The sequence below is a fragment of the Schistocerca serialis genome, chromosome 8 (assembly GCF_023864345.2).
Source record: "Schistocerca serialis cubense isolate TAMUIC-IGC-003099 chromosome 8, iqSchSeri2.2, whole genome shotgun sequence".
Classification (NCBI taxonomy): Eukaryota; Metazoa; Arthropoda; class Insecta; order Orthoptera; family Acrididae; genus Schistocerca; species Schistocerca serialis.
This window is the reverse complement of record NC_064645.1, coordinates 475,057,080-475,075,924: the sequence shown is the minus strand read 5'-3', so window position 1 is coordinate 475,075,924 and position 18,845 is coordinate 475,057,080. Positions and strand designations below refer to the sequence as shown.

At 44.6% G+C, this 18,845-nt stretch overlaps 1 protein-coding gene and 1 non-coding gene across 2 annotated transcripts in view; both read left to right on the top strand.

Moving 5' to 3' along the window:
* LOC126417080 (uncharacterized) overlaps positions 1-17,396 on the top strand; it is a 41,268-nt gene extending 23,872 nt beyond the window's left edge. Inside the window, exons 2-3 of the mRNA XM_050084974.1 lie at positions 3,447-3,694; positions 17,271-17,396. Coding sequence (XP_049940931.1) covers positions 3,447-3,694; positions 17,271-17,396 — 374 coding nt within the window. The remainder of the gene's footprint in view (positions 1-3,446; positions 3,695-17,270) is intronic.
* Positions 4,156-4,230, top strand: Trnas-cga (transfer RNA serine (anticodon CGA)). Its single transcript has one exon. It is a non-coding gene; the product is annotated as a tRNA-Ser (tRNA).
* Positions 17,397-18,845: the final 1,449 nt, after the last annotated feature.

Sequence of the window (18,845 nt, the reverse complement as noted above, 5' to 3'; positions counted from 1 at the left end):
TCCCATACACCATAGCATCATCAGCAAACAGCCGCACATTGCTATCCACGCTATCCAAAAGATCATTTATGTAGATAGAAAACAACAGCGGACCCACCACACTTCCCTGGGGCACTCCAGATGATACCCTCACCTCCACCAGCCGGACTTCAATAGCTTCTTTCACTACACAGTCCCAATAACGCGATGCAGAGGCAACCACTTGTGTCTCATCCTACAACATTCTATCTCCTCCAGTAAGACAATGTTCCGGCTGAAATAAACGCGTGTGGCGATGGTGCTCCACGCATCGATCATGTGCCGTACGATTCGTTTGTCCAATATAGGCTTTCCGCACTGGCAGGGAATTTTGTAGACACCAGGCTTTCTGACACCCAAACCATCCTTCACTGAATCCAGCAGTGCTCTAGTCTTAGCTCGCGAATGGGGTACACTTTTAATATCAAATCTGTTTAAAATTTTACCTATTTTTGAAGATATGCCAGCGGTAGGTAGAAACGCCGTGTCTTGCTTGTATCTTCTGTTGGGTCCCAGGTCCAATCTGTAGAGCACGACGGATCTGACTGTCGGTATAACCATTCTGCTTGAACACTGCTTTCAGATGATCCACTTCTTGTGTCAAACTATCTGCATCCGAGATGGCATAAGTTCTTTTTACCAATGTTTGTAGAACCCCTCTGCGTCGGTACGAAGGATGACAACTTGATGTGTGAAGATATCGGTGCGCATGCGTGGGCTTACGATATACACTGTGTCCTAATCTCCCATCATTCCTCATGCATACCAACATATGTAAGAACGGAAGTTTGCCATACTTCTCAGCTTCAATCGTGAACTTAATATTGGGCTACAGATAACTGAAATGATATAGGAAACGATCCAGAGCATCGTGAGAGAACCATCAATGGGATGGTGTACCAGGATATGGTACAACAAATTTTGATAACACAGATCCACGCGGATGACCAAGAACGAAATGTTTACTTCATGCAAGATGGTGCACTACCCCACCACCTGGCTGACGTCCGGGATTTTCTCAGCGACCACTTTCCAGATCAATGGACTGGCCGTGATGCGCCAATTGCATGGCCCCCACGTACCTCAGACCTGACACCACTCGATTTTCTTTTATGGGGATTCATCAATGATATCGTATTTGTACCTCCAGTGCCGGCTTCTCTACCTGAACTTAAAGCAAGAATTTACGCCGCCACTGAGCAAGTTACACCTGCAATGCTACAGCGAGTTTGAGAAGAAATTGACTTTCGAAGAGACGTGTGCAGGATAACCAACGGAAGCCACAAAAAAGGTAAAAAATCTTGATGTGTTTTCGTACAAAATAAGGCTAAATCCTGCTCTATATCTTATTTCAATAAATTTATATGAATTTTTAAAGTTGTAAAGTCCTTTTTGAAACACTCAGTACATGACAACATTAACTAAATAGTAAAAGCTACATAAGCCAGAAATTACATCACAGTTGCATTATGTTTCCAGAATTAATTGTGCAAAAAAAATTTTAGGCACTGTAACGGTTGGCTTTTCCAGTATCGTGCGATTATCAGAAGCTTGTCATAATGGAACTGTAAAATTTTTCAGTTCATCCAGTGGAAAGCTGAGTTCTGTGTTCATCAAACGTACAGCTTTTTCTTCTACTTAAGACGATGATCGCTACGACCGAAATCAGTGAAAAATAATTAATAAATTCGTGCAGCTGACGGCATACATGCAGTTCCTGACAGCTGTGTCGAGTCTCTTCATGAAACTGAACTCCTAGAAGTACTGCCACGATACACCTGATTGAAAAAATCGTGTCTCGCAAACGACATGTATATCTCCCTTTTTGTTCCGAATTCGGATTTGGCGGATATGACCCCCGTGTTCATAATGTACTTGTGTTTGAAGAATTTGAGTGGTCTAGGTGGCGTCCGTATGCGTCTATTTTGAAGCGCATAGTTGATTGACTAGAGGACGTAGAAGTGGCCTACGCTCTGGAATGGGTCCTGGTGTTTCCGTTTGTGTAATTTTGAAGACGGGGGTAGGTGAACCTTCGTCATCAACTGAGTTACTTAGTACGCAAGAGAGAGGACCCGAAGAGTTCCCGGACGTGTGAGTGGAATTCTGCTCAGGCACTTTCCTCTTTATCTCAAGTGTTACCGAGCGAGGTGGCGCTGTGGCTAGCACACTGGACCCGCGGCCGACCACCGTGGCCGAGCGATTCTGGGCGCTTCAGTCCGGAGCCACGCTGCTGCTACGGTCACAGATTCGAATCCTGCCTCGGGCATGGATGTGTGTAATGTCCTTAGGTTTAAGTAGTTCTAAGATTAGGGGACTGCTGACCTCCGATGTTAAGTCCCATAGTGCCTACAGCCATTTGTACCATTTGAACTGGGCTCACATTCGTGAGGACGAAATCAGTGTCCGGCCATCCTGGTTTAGGTTTTTGGTGATTTCCCTACATCGGTTCAGACAAATGACGGGAGCCAGCCGGTGTGGCCGAGCTGTTCTAGGCGCTACAGTCTGGAACCGCGCGACCGCTACGGTCGCAGGTTTGAATCCTGCCTCGGGCATGTGTGTGTGTGATGTCCTTAGGTTAGTTAGGTTTAAGTAGTTCTAAGTTCTAGGGGACTGATGACCTGAGAAGTTAAGTCCCATAGTCCTCAGAGGCACTTGAACCATTTGAACCAACAAATGTCGCGACCGTTCCTTTGAAAGGGCGCGTCCGACTTCATTCCCCATCCTTCCCTAATCCGATGGGACCGATGACCCATCCCCTCCTGCAAAACAACCAACTAGTCGTCAAGTGTTAATGATCTGTGAGCCTGGACATGCTTGCTAAAAGAAAAGAGATAACTTAGAGCAGAGCGTTGACCCGTTAGGTAGGTGGAGGTGTTGCGGGGTGAAAGTAGCGTACTTGGCTGGTGTTAAATCGTGCCAATAAATTTCATTTATATCCGTACAAATTTGAGACTGGTAATTTTACGTGACTCTTTCGCTATAGACTTTGAACAGGCAGTTACTGCAGGTCCGGCAGTGACCGTTTGCGGTTACATACGCGGAGCAGTGCGTCGCGCAATTTCTGTCGTGCGCTTCGCATCGCCTCGAGAGAGCACATTCTGGCCGGGACGCGAGTGTGTGCAATCTGCCTGAGGCGCGGGCGTGTGACTGGGAGACGCGACGGAACTGAGGAAACGAACGACCCACATCAAACCAAACTTCCAGAGAGCCACTAAACTTGTACGACTTCTGCAATCAAGTGTGGTGACCCCTGGAACGTTCAGTGACGTGATCAAACCTGTTACGATAAATTCTGGGCTGTTTCTGCAGACATCGTTTCAAATAAAGTGTCGCACACGATCTGCTTTGGCCTCTAGATGTCAGGTCAATACAATTCAAAACAAATGAACGCATTTACCGCTAGACGGCGTGTACATTATTTGGCACAGCGGCAGGGCCGTGCCGTGGCCCACGCACGCACCAGCCGCCTCCGCCTCCGCCGCCGCCGCCAGGCGCCAACTCCTCCAGTCACGACGGCGCGCAGCTGCGCCGCAAACCGGTCGCGCGGCCGCCGCCTCCGGCCAACGCTCACTCCGCGCCCGCCCCAATCAATTCCGGCCGCTTCGCCAGCCGGGGCACCGGCCCGCCCCCAACCACTTCGCACCTCCACGCGTGCTCCCCGTGGCCTCCTCAGCAAGTATCGTGGCAGGCGCTTTCGGATATACGTTGCGGTTATCGTCGTCTTCAGTCCGAAGACTGGTTTAAAGCTGCTCTCCATCCTACTCTATCCTGTGCAAGCATCATCTCCAAATAACTACTGCAACCTACATCGTTTCGAATATGCTTAATGTAAAACTTCCTGGCAGATTAAAACTGTGTGCCGGAACGAGACTCGAACTCCGGACCTTTGTCTTTCGCGGGCAAGCGTTCTACCGACTGAGCTACCCAAGCACGACTCACTCCCCGTCCTCACACGCTGTAGAGTGAAAATTTCATTCTAGAAACATCGCCCAGGCTGTGGCTAAGCCATGTCTCCGCAATATCCTTTCTTCCAGGAGTGCTAGTTCTGCAAGATTCGCAGGAGAGCTTCTGTGAAGTTTGGAAGGTAGGAGACGAGGTATTAGCGGAATTAAAGCTGTGAGGACGGGGCGTGAGTCATGCTTGGGTAGCTCAGTTGGTAGAGCGCTTGCCCGCGAAAGGCAAAGGTCCCGAGTTCGAGTCTCGGTCCGGCACACAGTTTTAATCTGCCAGGAAGTTTCATATCAGCGCACACTCCGCTGTAGAGTGAAAATTTCATTCTATGCTTAATGTATTCTCTCTGTCAGCAAGTTTCTGAAAACAACTCGATCCCTCTTCACGACGATTTGCTATCACTGCCCAGGAAACCCTCGAATCTAGAAGACCAGCATATGAAACGGGAGTCCAAATACTATCCACAGGATTCGACCAGGCTGCAGAGTGGAAACGTGAGAGGCAAGCTACAAGAACCCGAAACCACGAACTTGTAAACAATCCAACAGGACCAGTTCCAGGCTTCCACTAACCAAGGGAGGTGTGGGTGCAGTTAAACAGATATCGGACCGAAGAGGGTAGGTGCAAATACAATATGCACAAGAGGGGCTTTTCAAGTGACAGTGTGTGTGACTGTCGTGACACCCAAACAATGAGCCACATTGTTAATGACTGTCCAATCAGACGCTTCCCTGGTGGCATTGAGATGCTCCAACGAGCATCCCACGAGGCACTCCGCTGGATCGAGTCCATCAACATCCGAGTGTAGTCTGAGCCGTTTTAAAACTTTTGTACTATATATAATTTCACATGTTCATTTTTATACATATTTCTTTGTTTTGCTAAATGTGTATTACTGGAATTGATGCATACGATAATAATAATAATAATAATAATAATTCATCTCTTGGTCTCCCTCTACAACCTGTACCCCCACACTTCACCCCAATAGTAAAATGGTGACCATTTAACGTCCCAGAATGTGTCTCATCAACCGACCCCTTCTTCTCGCCAGGTTGTGCCACAGATTGTCTCCCCAATTATTAAGTGTATCTACATACGAGGTCTGATGGAAATCTTTTCAACATTGCTCGCCTCAAGGCCAAGACAAAGTAAATACAGTTGTTATCCGTGAGTTGTTATATGCGGACGATGCAGCTCTAGTAGCGAACACAGAAGATGAGCTGCAGTATATAATCAACAAATTATCAAATGCCTGTGAAAAATTTGGTCTACTCATCAGCCTTCAAAAGACTAAGATCATGGAGCAGAGCACTACTAACCTTCCATCCATCAGCATTGATGGCAATCCTCTCCAGGTAGTTGATGACTTTACCTACTTGGGATCCACAATATGTAACAACTGGTCCATGGACACTGAAATTACTAACAGAGTCGCAAAGGCATCATCTGTCATGGCTAGATTGAAAAACAGAGTATGGAACAACGGACTGCTTACCACAAAAACTAAATTAAAAGTCTACCACGCTTGTGTTATAAGCACCCTTCTCTATAGCTGTGAGACATGGACAACTTTTTCTAGGCATGAATCGCGACTCAACAGCTTCCATCTCCGCTGTCTCCGAAAGATCCTTCAGATCTCTTGGAGAGATAGAGTACCCAACACCGAAGTCTTTCATCGTGCAAGCACAATCAGCATCTTTGCGCTCCTGAGTCATCGACGTCTAAGATGGTTGGGATATGTCAGGCGCATGGATCCTGAAAGGATACCGAAACAACTGCTGTGCGGAGAACTTCAGGAGGGGGTGAGGCAAGTGGGACGACCGCATCTTCGTTTCAAGGATGTCTGCAAGAGAGACCTGACCAAGACCAGAATCAATCCAAGTCGCTGGGAAGCATTGCAGATGACCGAGTCAAGTGGCGGGTGACTGTGCGCAACGGCGTCAAGCTCTCAGAGGACGAACGCACACAGGAACAAATCAGGAAGAGGACAAAGCTAAGAGAGAGAGCGGCTTCTGTTCGAAGTCCCTCAAATTTCACATGGCCAAACTGCAGTAGGGACTGCCACTCTCGAGTGAGGCTTTTTAGCCACAGCAGACGCTGCAGACTCTGAACCAAGCATGCTACACCATCATCCCTCAAGGATGGACGGATGCTATTATTAGAAGTATGAAACCGGTATTTCCCTACAGATGGTGCTAGCCGTCAGTGTAGGGACCGTGAGACCGCGTCTGCAGTGTCGTCTGCTTCCTGTAACGCCTGAGGATGTCTGTCTCAAACCCCTAAACATGTCGAGTTTTGTGCCGACGAACTACGATTCGTGGACAGCATTAGTTTTCTGTTATCGTTTGAAAAAAGCTGCTGAAGAATCTTATCGATTGCTTTCCGAAGATTTCGCTGAACATGCGCTTGGGAAAACACAGTGTATCGAGTGGTTCGAAAAATTCAAAAATGGTGATTTTGGCGTGAGAAACGACGAGCGCGGGGTCCCACCGAAAACCTTCGAAGACAACGAATTGTAGGCTTTATTGAATGGATATGATACTCAAACTCAACAGGAACTCGCAGAACAACTGAATGTGATACAGAAAGCCGTTTCTCATTGGTTTAAATCCCTGCGAAAGGTGCAAAACGTGGGAAAATGGTTTCCGCATGAATCGAATGAAAGACAGCATACAAATCGAAAGATCAGTTGTAAAATGCTGCTCGCCAGACACAAAAGAAAGTCGTTTCTCCATCGAATAGTGACAGTAATGAAAAATGGCTATATATAGTGAATCCTAAACGTCGTAAATCATGGATGAATCCAGGCAAACCATCGAAATCGACCACAAGACCAAATCGCTTTGGAAAGAAGACAATGATCTGTGTTTGGTGGTGTCGTAACGGTGCATCTACTATGAGCTGCTAAATCCTGGTGAAACCGTTAACACTGGTTCACAATGAGATTTTCACTCCGAAGCGGAGTGTGCGCTGTATGAAACTTCCCGGAAGATTAAAACTGTGTGCTGGACCGAGACTCGAACGCGGGACCTTTGCCTTTCGCGGGCAAGTGCTCTACTAACTGAGCTACACAAGCACGACTAACGATCCGTCCTCACAGCTTTAACTAACACTGATTAACACTGATCGCTACCAACAGCAAACGATCGATTTAAATCGGACATTACGTGAGAAACCACCGGAATACCGAAAAAGGCAACACAGAGTCTTATTGCTACATGATAGTGGCCCATCACACATAGCAAAACGGATCAGGGGAACGATCGAGGCGTTCAGTTGGGAAATACTAGGTTCAAATGGCTCTGAGCACTATGAGACTTAACTTCTGAGGTCATCAGTCGCCGAGAACTTAGAACTAATCAAACATAATTTACCTAAGGACATCACACACATCCATGCCCGAGGCAGGATTCGAACCTGCGACCGTAGCGGTCGCTCGGTTCCAGACTGTAGCGCCTAGAACCGCACGGCCACAGCGGCCGGCGGGAAATACTAGGGTATGCGGCTTATTCCCCAGACTTGGCTCCGTCCGATTATCATCTGTTTCCATCACTGGCATACGCTCTTGCTGAACAGCGGTTCAATTTGTGTGAAAATGTACGAAAATGGTTCGCTGACTGGTCCGCTTCAAAAGAAGAACTGTTTTTTTTGGCGTGGCATTCATAGCCTGCCGGAGAGGTGCGAGAAATGTATAAATAGCAATGGAGACAATTTTGAATGAAATATTGTTTATCAGTATGAAACAACAGACGTGTCATTATTGCAACGAAATTCCGATTTCATACATCTACACCTGGTATTCAGTATCTCCTCATTCGTTGCGCAATCTACCAATCTAATCTTTAGCATTCCCTCGGCTCTTATAAAAGGAGCGATCAAAAAGTTTTCGTTTCAGGGCGTTTCTATAGCGCATATTTGACGTAGCACGACTCCGATGCGCGTATATAAGCACCGACATGTAGGCAAGGGATTAATATGGTATTCGTGGCTTTCCGACGTGCGTGCGGTAAACGCGGAAGCGTGAACTATGGCGACGTTATTACCAAATGGCTCCAACCAAGACCGGTGTGCTGTTATTTTTTTCTTGGCTGCCGAAGGACAAACACTGATAGATATCCATTGGAAAATGGATAATGGGGCAGGATGTTTGTCGAAAAACACCAACTGTGACAAGAGGTGCTGCCGTTTTATGATAACGCACCTCCTCATGTCGGAAAGGTCGTAAAGCAGAAGCCGCGCCAACCCAAGTGTGAGACACTCGGGCGTCCGCCTTACAGGCCTGATCTCTCCCCCTGCGGTTATCACGCCTTCGGTTCCTCAAGAAAAGCCTTGGAAGGGTCGACGATTTTCGTCGGACGAGGATGTCCAGCAGGCAGTCACGGACTCCTTCACGCAGCTTGACACGGAGTTTCACTAAATTGGAGTGCTCAATCTAGTGCGTCTCTCTGATAATTGCCTCGATGCTCAAGGCGATTTTGCTTGGTTAGTACACCGATTCTGGACTGTACATCGAACGGAAACTTTCTGATCGATCCTTACTACGGCCGTCTGGTTTCTGTACAGGTGCTAAATAGTCTTTCGCTCCCTTTATTTTACTCCTGCTTCCTTCAGAATTATCGAAAGTATTCTAGCCAACATTCAAAAGCTTTCTCTAACTGTGCGTTTGGCTTTCCTTGACTTACCTTGTACGAGAAGTTGCAAGGTCAGTATTGCCTCATGTGTTCCTACATTTCTCCGGAATTCAAACTGATATTCCCCGAGGTCGGCTTCTACGAATTTTTCTATCGTTCTGTAAAGGATTCGTGTTAGTATTTTGCAACCATGACTTATTAAACTGATAGTTCCGTAATATTCACTCCTGTCAGCACCTGCTTTCCTTGGAACTGGGGAAGAGCAGCTTCTCTTCCTTGAAAGGAGGATATAAGATGATCATCAACAAAAGCAAAACGAGGATAATGGAATGTAATCGAATTAAATCAGGTGATACTGAGAGAATTAGATTAGAAAATGAGACACTTAAAGTAGTAGATGAGTTTTGCTACCTGCGAAACAAAATAACTGGTGATGGCCGAAATAGAGAGAATATAAAATGTAGACTGGCAATGGCAAGGAAAGCGTTTCCGAAGGAGTGTAACTTGTTAACATCTAGTATAGATTTAAGTGTCAGGAAGTCCTTTCTGAAAGTATTTGTAGGGAGTGTAACTATGTATGGAGGTCAAACGTGGACGATAAATAGTGAGAAAAGAAGAGAATATGAGCTTTCGAAATGTGGTGCTACAGAAGAATTTTGAAGATTATATTGGTAGATGATGTAACTAACGAGGAGGTACTGAATATAATTGGGGAGGAATTTGTGGCACAGCTTGACTAGAAGTAGGGGTCGGTTCGTATGACACGTTCTGAGGCATTAAGGGATCACCAATTTAGTATTGGAGGGACGCGTGAAGGGTAAAAATCGAAGAGGGAGATCAACAGATGAATACACTAAGCAGATTCAGAAGGATGTAGGTTGCAGTAAGTACTTGGAGATGAAGAAGATTGCACAGGATAGAGTAGCCTGGAGAGCTCCATCAAACCAGTCTCTGGACTGAAGACCACAACAACAACAACAACGTTCTTCTTGAAGTGTGAGGTACTGCACGTGTCTCGCACATCTTCCACACCAGATGGAATAGTTTTGTCACGGTTGCCTTTCCCATGGGTATCAACAGATCTGACGGATTTTCGTCTACTCCAGGGGCCTTGTATCGACTTCTTTTCGCAGTATCATGTCTCGCATTTCCTCCTCATCTAAGTCCTCTTCCCTATCTATTACATTGCCTTCAAGTTCATCTCCCTTTTACAGACGCTCTATGTACTCCTTCCACGCTTCAACTTTCCCTTCTTTGCTTAGGACTGGTTTTCCATCCGAGCGCTTGATATTAATGCAGCTGCTTCTCTTTTCTTCAAAGGCCTCTGCACTTTTCCTATAGGTGGTACACATCTCTCCCTTAATGATGTATGCTTGTATATCCTTGCGTTCCTTCTTTCCTGATTAACCTTTTTGCAGTCCCTATCAACCTGAGACATTAGTTCGCCGTAAACTAATTCTCTGTAACCTCACGCATTTCCGATCCGCACCGTAGATTTTTCGTGAAAACTCAGACGTAAAATCGTAGCCAGCGTTTCGTATTGAGATGTATTTTAATTATCAATAACATCGCTGTCTACTGTAGAACGCTCCACCGATGTACGCGCGTTAACGCCCGACGTGTTAGCATCGATTGACAAGACGACGATATTTGGCGGCCGCGGTAGCTATTCGTCTGGCGCTGTCACGTTGCCATCTATGTCCATTCATTACTGTCTTCTATATTCCCTTCCAAGGACGCCCACACATGTTTCGTTGACGTTTCAACTATCACTGGCCGCTGTGTGCCGATGGGCCAGCCACGTAATCGCTTTGCGCTGTTTTTTCATTTCCTTTTCGACGCTGCCATAGCTCTTCCTTTCGCTATGCACTGGACGTTTTTGGCTTTTTGGGTTACTTTCGATACGAGTTTTTCTCTGACTTGCGTTTTCTATAATCCCGAACACATTTACGAGTCCTATGAGATTACATGTTTCATTATTTTGTAATTTTTAATTTAATGCGATTTTCACATCCATTTCGACGAATGTTTCTATTGTACCACAATGGGTTCTAATATTGTTCCGCAAGCTCTCCACAATGAAACTCAAATCGATATTCTAGCTGAACACGTTTCCACGCTACACCCATTATAACTTTGGACAAAGCTAATTCTTAACAATCAAGCGCATACGCTGGAACGATAATGTCACAGGCAAAACAAAAACTACGCAAGAAACACGTATGCACTGATCTATCCGACGTGCGCTAACAATTGTTCACGCATTATAGTCTCTTAGTTATCAGAGATTCCAATCTGACGGTATTTTCTCACACAAGACAGTTCGACCGATGAACATGTAACACCGAAAATACAGAGAAAATACCTTCTTCACCAACAAAAAATTTTCGGCGTTTAATATCCGTTGCTGCATTATGTGATCAAAAGTATCCGGACATCCCAAAAACATACGTTTCTCATATTAGGTTCATTGTGCTGCCACCTACTCTCAGGTACTCCAAATCAGTGACCTCAGCAGTCTTTAGACACCGTGAGAGAGCAGAATGGGGCGCTCCGCGGAACTCACGGACTTCGAACGTGGTCAGGTGATTGGGTGTCACTTGCGTCACACGTCTGTACGCGAGATTTCCACACTCCTAAACATCCCTAGGTCCACTGTTTCTGAAGTGATAGCGAAGTGGAACGTGAAGGGATACATACAGCACAAAAGGGTACAGGCCGACCTCGTCAGTTGACTGACAAAGACCGCTGACGGTTGAAGAGGGTCGTAATGTGTAATGGGCAGGCATCTATCCAGACCATCACACAGGAATTCCAAACTGCATCAGGATCCACCGCGAGTACTATGACAGTTAGTCGGGAGGTGAGAAAACTTGCAATAGTTGTGGATATCAGTACTGTTTTTCGAATTTTGGACAAGTTAGTATTATCTCTGTTGCTTTTCTGAAAACTTCCTCATAATTTTATACACAGTATGTTATATTTCAAGCTAAAATTTATGAAAATGAATTATTACTTTATAAAATGTTTTAGTCTCGATGTTATAATCGGTAAGTACTAGTTTTGAATGTACAGTTACAATTATTTTTTTTTAGAAACATTCGAATTTACAAACTATTGGCACACTTAGAATTTCTATTATTAATTACGCAGTACTGTACTGGTTATTATGTTCATTTCTGGATTCATTTATGAAATAATAATCGAAAGTAATAATGTAACAGAAACTAATAGAAATTCATTTGCCAAGAGAAATTGTAAACACTTTGGAATATTGTTATTTCCGCTGAGTGAGACAGTAGGCCTCTGATGTGATCGGACGTATTTTTGTATTTTGTGCGAAAAATTTAATTTCGGTTCTTTTAATGTGAAAAATCTAAAGACTGTATGATATACTAAAATGTGACAAAATATATGAACAGAACAATAAAAATTCTGCAACAAGAATCTACAAATTTTATTTAGATCAATCCAACCGTGAAGACCTAAAATTTTACATTTTCAGCTTCAAGAATCAGACCCCTAGACAAGAATGACTGGAGCAAACTTTACAAGAAAAGCTCATTAAACTAGAAAGTTTAATTTTCGCTCCTCTCAAACTTTTCATAAAAGATTTTGCTTATTGTGGACAATAGCTGCAAGTAGGAAGGATGGGGTAGATTACACCACTCATTCCGGTTAGCAGCACGTTTATTTCAACAGTGACCAAGTGGTACCCTTTCTTCTAGCCACATCTTCAGGATCACGTCGCAGTGAATTTCCGTTCTTCCGTCTTCACGAGGCTGCACGTGCACAGCCGTCTTTTAACAAACACAACAGACACGTTGCCACATTTTCTCTGGCCCTCTTAATCACCCGATATTAATGCCATCGAAGATGTTTAGGGCTGCTTGGAACAGCGAGTCAGAAGCAGAGGCGTATTTAGGCCTAGGCACATTAGGCAGGTGTTGCCATCCATAACGTTACTACTTGGAACAAATAGTGAAACGTGGCAACTGCAAAGAGATATGAGGTAAGCATACCCCCTAGCGGTTCTAGGCGCTCAGTCCGGAACCGCGCGACTGCTACGGTCGCAGGTTCGAATCCTGCCTCGGACATGGATGTGTGTGATGTCCTTAGGTTAGTTAGGTTTAAGTAGTTCTAAGTTCTAGGGGACTGATGACCACAGATGTTAAGTCCCATAGTGCTCAGAGCCATTTGAACCATTTTAAGCCTACCCAACTTCCTAAGATTGAGGATTGTAAATAAAAAAGCAAAACATACATTGAATCAACAAACTAAATACATGACATGTAAGACATCAATACATTGTTCTACTAACCCATAATAAAGAACAGTTAAGAAATGAAAAGCTGTTGAAGTTATTAAATACAGTAAACAAAGTGAGCATGCTACCTATTTTTATAGTGTACATACCTAATTCTGTTACATTATATACTTAACTTTGTGATGACGGGCTTAATTCCACGGTCATTTTATTTCGCATTGTTAAAGGTCACTTAACGCACTTTTCATTCATTTTTAGCTACTGTGTCACTGTCACTAACGTCTGCACAAATATTACACATAAACAGAGGTGAATTGATGGACTGACACCTTTCATGGAACCATCGCGGGCAAAAACAACACTGAATCCAACCAAGCACATCTATTCTTTCCACAGCTGTAGCTCTTTTTGTAAGCGGTGCAGCTGTCATTTTGTTCTTTAACTTCTGTCTTCCCTCAGACACTGATTTCGCTGTGCTGTAGTGGTTAGTTGATTATTCGTTTAACGTCCAGGTCGAACCCTATTTACTGTATTTGTATTGTGAAATTAACTAACCTAGCAACAAGTTGACTGGAAAGGGCAAAGGGTCTACCCATTTTGCCAATGGTCGCATTGTTTTGTCACCAGCACTGCGGTCTACACAGACTTTTTAAAAATCCCATGGAATGGAGAAATCCTTAGCAACTTTGTATATCGACCATTTCTCTTCCAAAACCTAACGTGCTCCTAGAAGACCATCAGTTGAAACTACAATGGAATCACTACGCTTAGCTGCATACAGGCGTTGATATACGTCAACGGGTACAGTCGAAAATGTGTGCCCCAACCGGGAGTTGAACCCGGGATCTCCTGCTTAAATGGCTGACGCTCTATCCATCTTTTTTTAAATGTATTTATTTATTTTTTTACGTGATTACATTTAGGAAACGTGTACAATGAGAATTCTAGTAACTATGTGTTACAAGTAAGTGTTACAACAACAAAGGTGGCATAACAGAATAATCAAAAAAATAGAAATGTAAATCACTGATGCAATTTCAACTAAAAGTGAAACGTCCCCTTAGAAAAATTGTACAAGACTGTGCTTAAACTGACACACAATATTTTTAGCGCAACGCAATCTGACTTTCAAAAATCCCTACAAAAAAATGGCCCTGACCAACATAACCTATACCTTTCACAAATCACTTACCTCACAAAAATCTTCGTTACTCAAGCTACAGCAATACAGCGAGCGCCACTACTGCCAGCTAAATAAAAGATTCAAACTACCGAAGGCACTAACTACTGATATGCATAGTTAGCAAATGAAAGATTTGATAGAGAACAAATGATTTGTTTACCTTAATAGTCATAATATATATATCAGTTCATGACATCCAGTCTTACAAATTTCAAAACTCCGCCACCTCTCTCCCCACATCCACCACTGCTAGCGGCTCACCTCCAACTGCGCAACGATACGCGCTGTTAACATCCAGCTGCCCAACACTACAATAGCAGACAACAATGCAAACTAGCCACAGACCGCACACAGCACAGCCAGTGATTTTCATACAGAGCGCTACGTAACGTTGCCAATAAGAAAAAATAACAGCCTACTTACATAGCCCCCATGCTCCCCACAAAAAATTTTACAAATTGTTTTGGGCAGTGGCCAATAATGATTTGATAAAATTTTTCATAATTACAATAACAAAGATATCAAATGCACCCACTTATTGATACAATGTTGGTCAAAAGCTAAAATTTTCTCACAGTCCATAAAGACAGTCCTGATCATTCATCACAGTAACATTGCAGTGTTTTTCTCAAAGTCTGAGCAGTAAAAGAAAATGCACATGGAAGTAGTGGATTTCCATGCAATCTTGAAGAAGTAGTGTTGTCCTTCCAACGGAAAGACAGTGCTGACTCTTGACATGCAGACAGGTATCGGTCCACAACAGAGCAAACCTACAGCAGAGTCAGTCGAAATTTTGAAGAGTATTGGTAGGTAGGTCATCACAGAGCAGACCCTCTATAGTCCTGGTAGAGATTACGGTATTGGTGGGCCACCAGAGATGCAGACCCACTGCAGTCCTTGTAGAAATAATGGTATTGGTGAGTCAGCAAAGGTGTAGACCCACTGTAGTCCTTGTAGAAATAATGGTATTGGTGGGTCATCAAAGATGCAGATCCACTGTAGTCCTTGTAGAGATGGCCAGCAGCCATCTGTTGTGACTGTGCAGGTGCACAATCACCATTGAAGAGTCTTGCGGATAATATAGAAAGTCCATAACCACCACTTGTGCACTCACAAAGTTTTTGGAATTGTCCTTAGAACCAGCAATGCTGTTATCCAGTCCCTTGCTTAATTATTAACACACGTGCAAACACTAACAGTCCCTACTTCTCACATATTGCCCATACACTATGACCAACAGAAACGTGTGCAGTGAAATGTAACTTACAAGTTAATAATATGATGAACTGGTATCAATTACAATTTTATAACATAAGAATACAATAACAAAGGTACAAAATACATCATTAAAAACATAATAATACAGATAACATTTGTAGTAATAGGGGCTTTACAAAAGAATCGAAATAACATATACATCAGTGTTACAGGAATTATGACATAAGTAAATACACAAAATATCAGAATAACTTTTGAAACATCAACTTCACACATGAGCATTAAAACAGAACAGAATAAATAATGTCTAAACATCTTTACAAAGTAAATAACATATTATCAAAAAAATTCTACAATGTAACTCTCATCAGATAAACACATAAAGACAGTAAGAACACAAATATACAAGAGTACACAAACACATAACGGAGTAACAGAAAGGGAAAGGACAGGGTTTGTTTTACTGCAGTATCTTGCAAACAAAAATTTCTTTACTTCTCGGAGATCTCCCTTCGTTCTTCATTATTTCCAAAAAGTCCTATCTATACCTGCTTTCTGTACTTTTCTCGTATAGCCTCTCAGTGCATATCTTCAAATTCATCGCAACTCATTCTCTTATAGGCTACCCCCTCTTAAGCTAACTTAAATCTACTGAGCTCAGATGCTAAACTAAGGGACGAGGCAATGCAGCAGCACAAAACAATTAACACAAACAGCAATGACAAAAAAATGGAAAATTGCAAAGCAAGCTACAGTAAATCTAAATTACCAAGCAATGCAACATTACAACTAATATGAGCCAATGTGCAGCAACAAGAAAAATAAATCAGTAGTAAAACTAGCTTAACAGAGTAATACAAAGTGAAATTTAGTAGCACTATGCCTGGCAAACAGCCGCAGCAAATGCAATAACTTATATCTAAACATGAGATAGCTCAAGCAGAAAAAATATTACAGTAAAAATGGCCATGTTTAATACCTATGTCACATCTTAACACTAGAATGCTGCATCACTGTAACTTGCTCTAGCAGACAAGTTACCAAGTCACTGACAAAAATTACGTATGCAATTCCTGTGAAGTGGAAATGTCTTTTTGTGCTCCCTCATTTTTTTGGAGTGCATCCATCATAAAGTTATTTTTTACTGGATCTGTAGGCATAAAATATTTATATTAGTACATCTATAAAATTTTATTTTAACCAATGCTGCAGTGCAGCTAGGAACTAGATATTAAACAAAATAGGTAAAGCAAGACGTGAAACGTCGTTCACTAGCCATATGGCATTTCATAATGCAGTCCACGTTGCTGCAACTTGCCGACGGCAATCCAGGTCCTGGAGATGAGTTGTGTTGAGCTTCCAAAAGCCATTGCTACGCCAGACTTGTTGAGGGCGTAGGTGTATAGTGCAGATATAGGCAGTATGATCGGAATAGGCCTGAGGCCATAGTTCGGCGTCCACCACACCTTGTGTGAGATCTTGTGACACATATATGCGATCAAGTCGGCTGGCCGAATTACTGGTAAGATGAGTGTGGCCAGAGCGGTTACCGTGGACTTTTTCCCACGTGTCGCACAAGTGAAGTTCTTGGATCATCGCACCCAGTTCCAGACAGTGCGAAAACGCTGTGGTCGTATCGTCCAAGGAAAAGGGGAGCGACATCTGTGGAGTAGAATCTGGCGCGGTCGTGACGCCTTGTGATACCCGACGGCGCGTAAACATTAATGAATCGGGTGTTGAGCGCCGTAAATGCTATTCCTCGCGCAGAGGGAAGATACGTGACGTCGGTAACTTCAATACCATCACGCACTAATATTGCCACTCCGGTGTCTGCAGGGCTACAGGGCGTCACATGTGTGGCGTAACCGTAAAAGTTCGGGAGTGCAGTCGTTTTCACTTCTTGTAGGAATGCAAAGTCAACTCCCATGGCTCGCATTGTTTCTTTCAAAAGTTGGATCTTGACAGGAGAACTTATCATGTTGATGTTCATTGTCGCCAGGCGGTAAGCCTGGCAACGCGTTGTTTGGGCGAGGTTATTCATGTTGAAGTTGGAGAGAAGCGAACATCGGAAGTGATGTCACCCCCCGCCGAAGGCGGTCCTCCTTGTGCTGCTTATGCTGCATGATCCGGCGGCGCCTCAGCTGGCCGCGGTCGGGATCTTGTGTCTCGACATCCTCGACCCACGAAGCGGGCGCGGATGTCTGTTCATGTTCCATAGCCTCGGAATGTTTGATAGTAAGGGACCGCGCGACTTCGATGCTGCACTGGTACCTTCCCGCTGCTCACTGTGTATGTCAATGGGCTGATGGTCGAAAGCTGCATGTTTTTCTGTCTGTTCTGCAAGGTTCGAGTCAGTGGAAAGAGCCTCAGCTTCGCGGCTGGCTTCTTGAATGGTCAGTTGTTCTTCCCCGGCCGAATGCGAACCGCTGTGTTCCGACACGGTCCGACGACGGCGCTTTCGGCGTTTCGGTGATCGCTGTTTCCGTACATGGCCTTCATTGTCAGAAGACGGCACTGACTCACGCTCCGCCGGGACAAACGCTTCTGTCGGTACAATAAGGGAATCAATTGCCATCTTGCTGTCGTCAATGTCTGTCGCGTTCGGTAGCTCCAGAGTCGTAATACTATTTTCCACCACTGGCCAGGTCGGCGGATCATCCAGGTTTTTGTCCGTGGAAGGTGATGCTTGTACCGCTGAAACCGTCGGCTGTGGCTGTTGTGTGGAGAACGTCGTGAGCGCCGCCGCGAAAGTCACGGGTAGAATAGTCTTCGTCGCTGGTGGTGCAACGTCCTTCGGTGGGAGTTGTGTGATCCAACGCTGGAGGCACTCGGAACGAAGGTGACCTTCCTTGCCGCATCCGGAACACGTCTTCGGCTGGCCGTCATAAATAACTATGGCCCGGCATCCTCCTATCTGTAGATAGGATGGCACGTGTCGTTGGAGATCAATGCGCACTTGGCGTACTTCATTGAGTACTGGATACGTCTTAAACTGGGTCCATTTTTCAGCCAAGTGTTCGTGTACCGTGCCGTAGGGGCGGAGCGCCGCTACAACTTCTGCCGCCGGGAGTTCAAATGGGAGTTCGAATATGCGTATAGTCCGCAGTCCCATTGCGGCATGGCCGACCTCGACGTTGCCAACATTTCCATCTGCGTGGCAGAAGCGGAGTTCTTGTTTCATCTCACGAAGCACCTTGTCGCATGTAGTTTCGTTTATGAGCTTTACATAGACCGTGCTACTGACGATAGAAAAGTGAATGCCGACAATGTCGGCAGCCGGGATCTTGGCTTCTTCTTTTAAAAATGCGTTCGAGTGCCTTTGGTCGGGTAAAATCGTTCCGAAATGTGAATTTCAAGGTTTATCTTCTGTATTGGTTTGCCATGGTCTTGTAGCGCTACGGCGTCACGTTAGTGTCGGCCGAAGAAAGTAAACAAGGCGCGCGGGCCCTCGCTGGCGGCGGAGAGCACACACTCCACGTCTGCGTCGCTCGGCTGCGAGAGCCGCACTGTCCATCTGAGCCACCAAGCACACAGAGGATAGTGCGACTGCAGGGACTTATTTCCGGCAACCCTC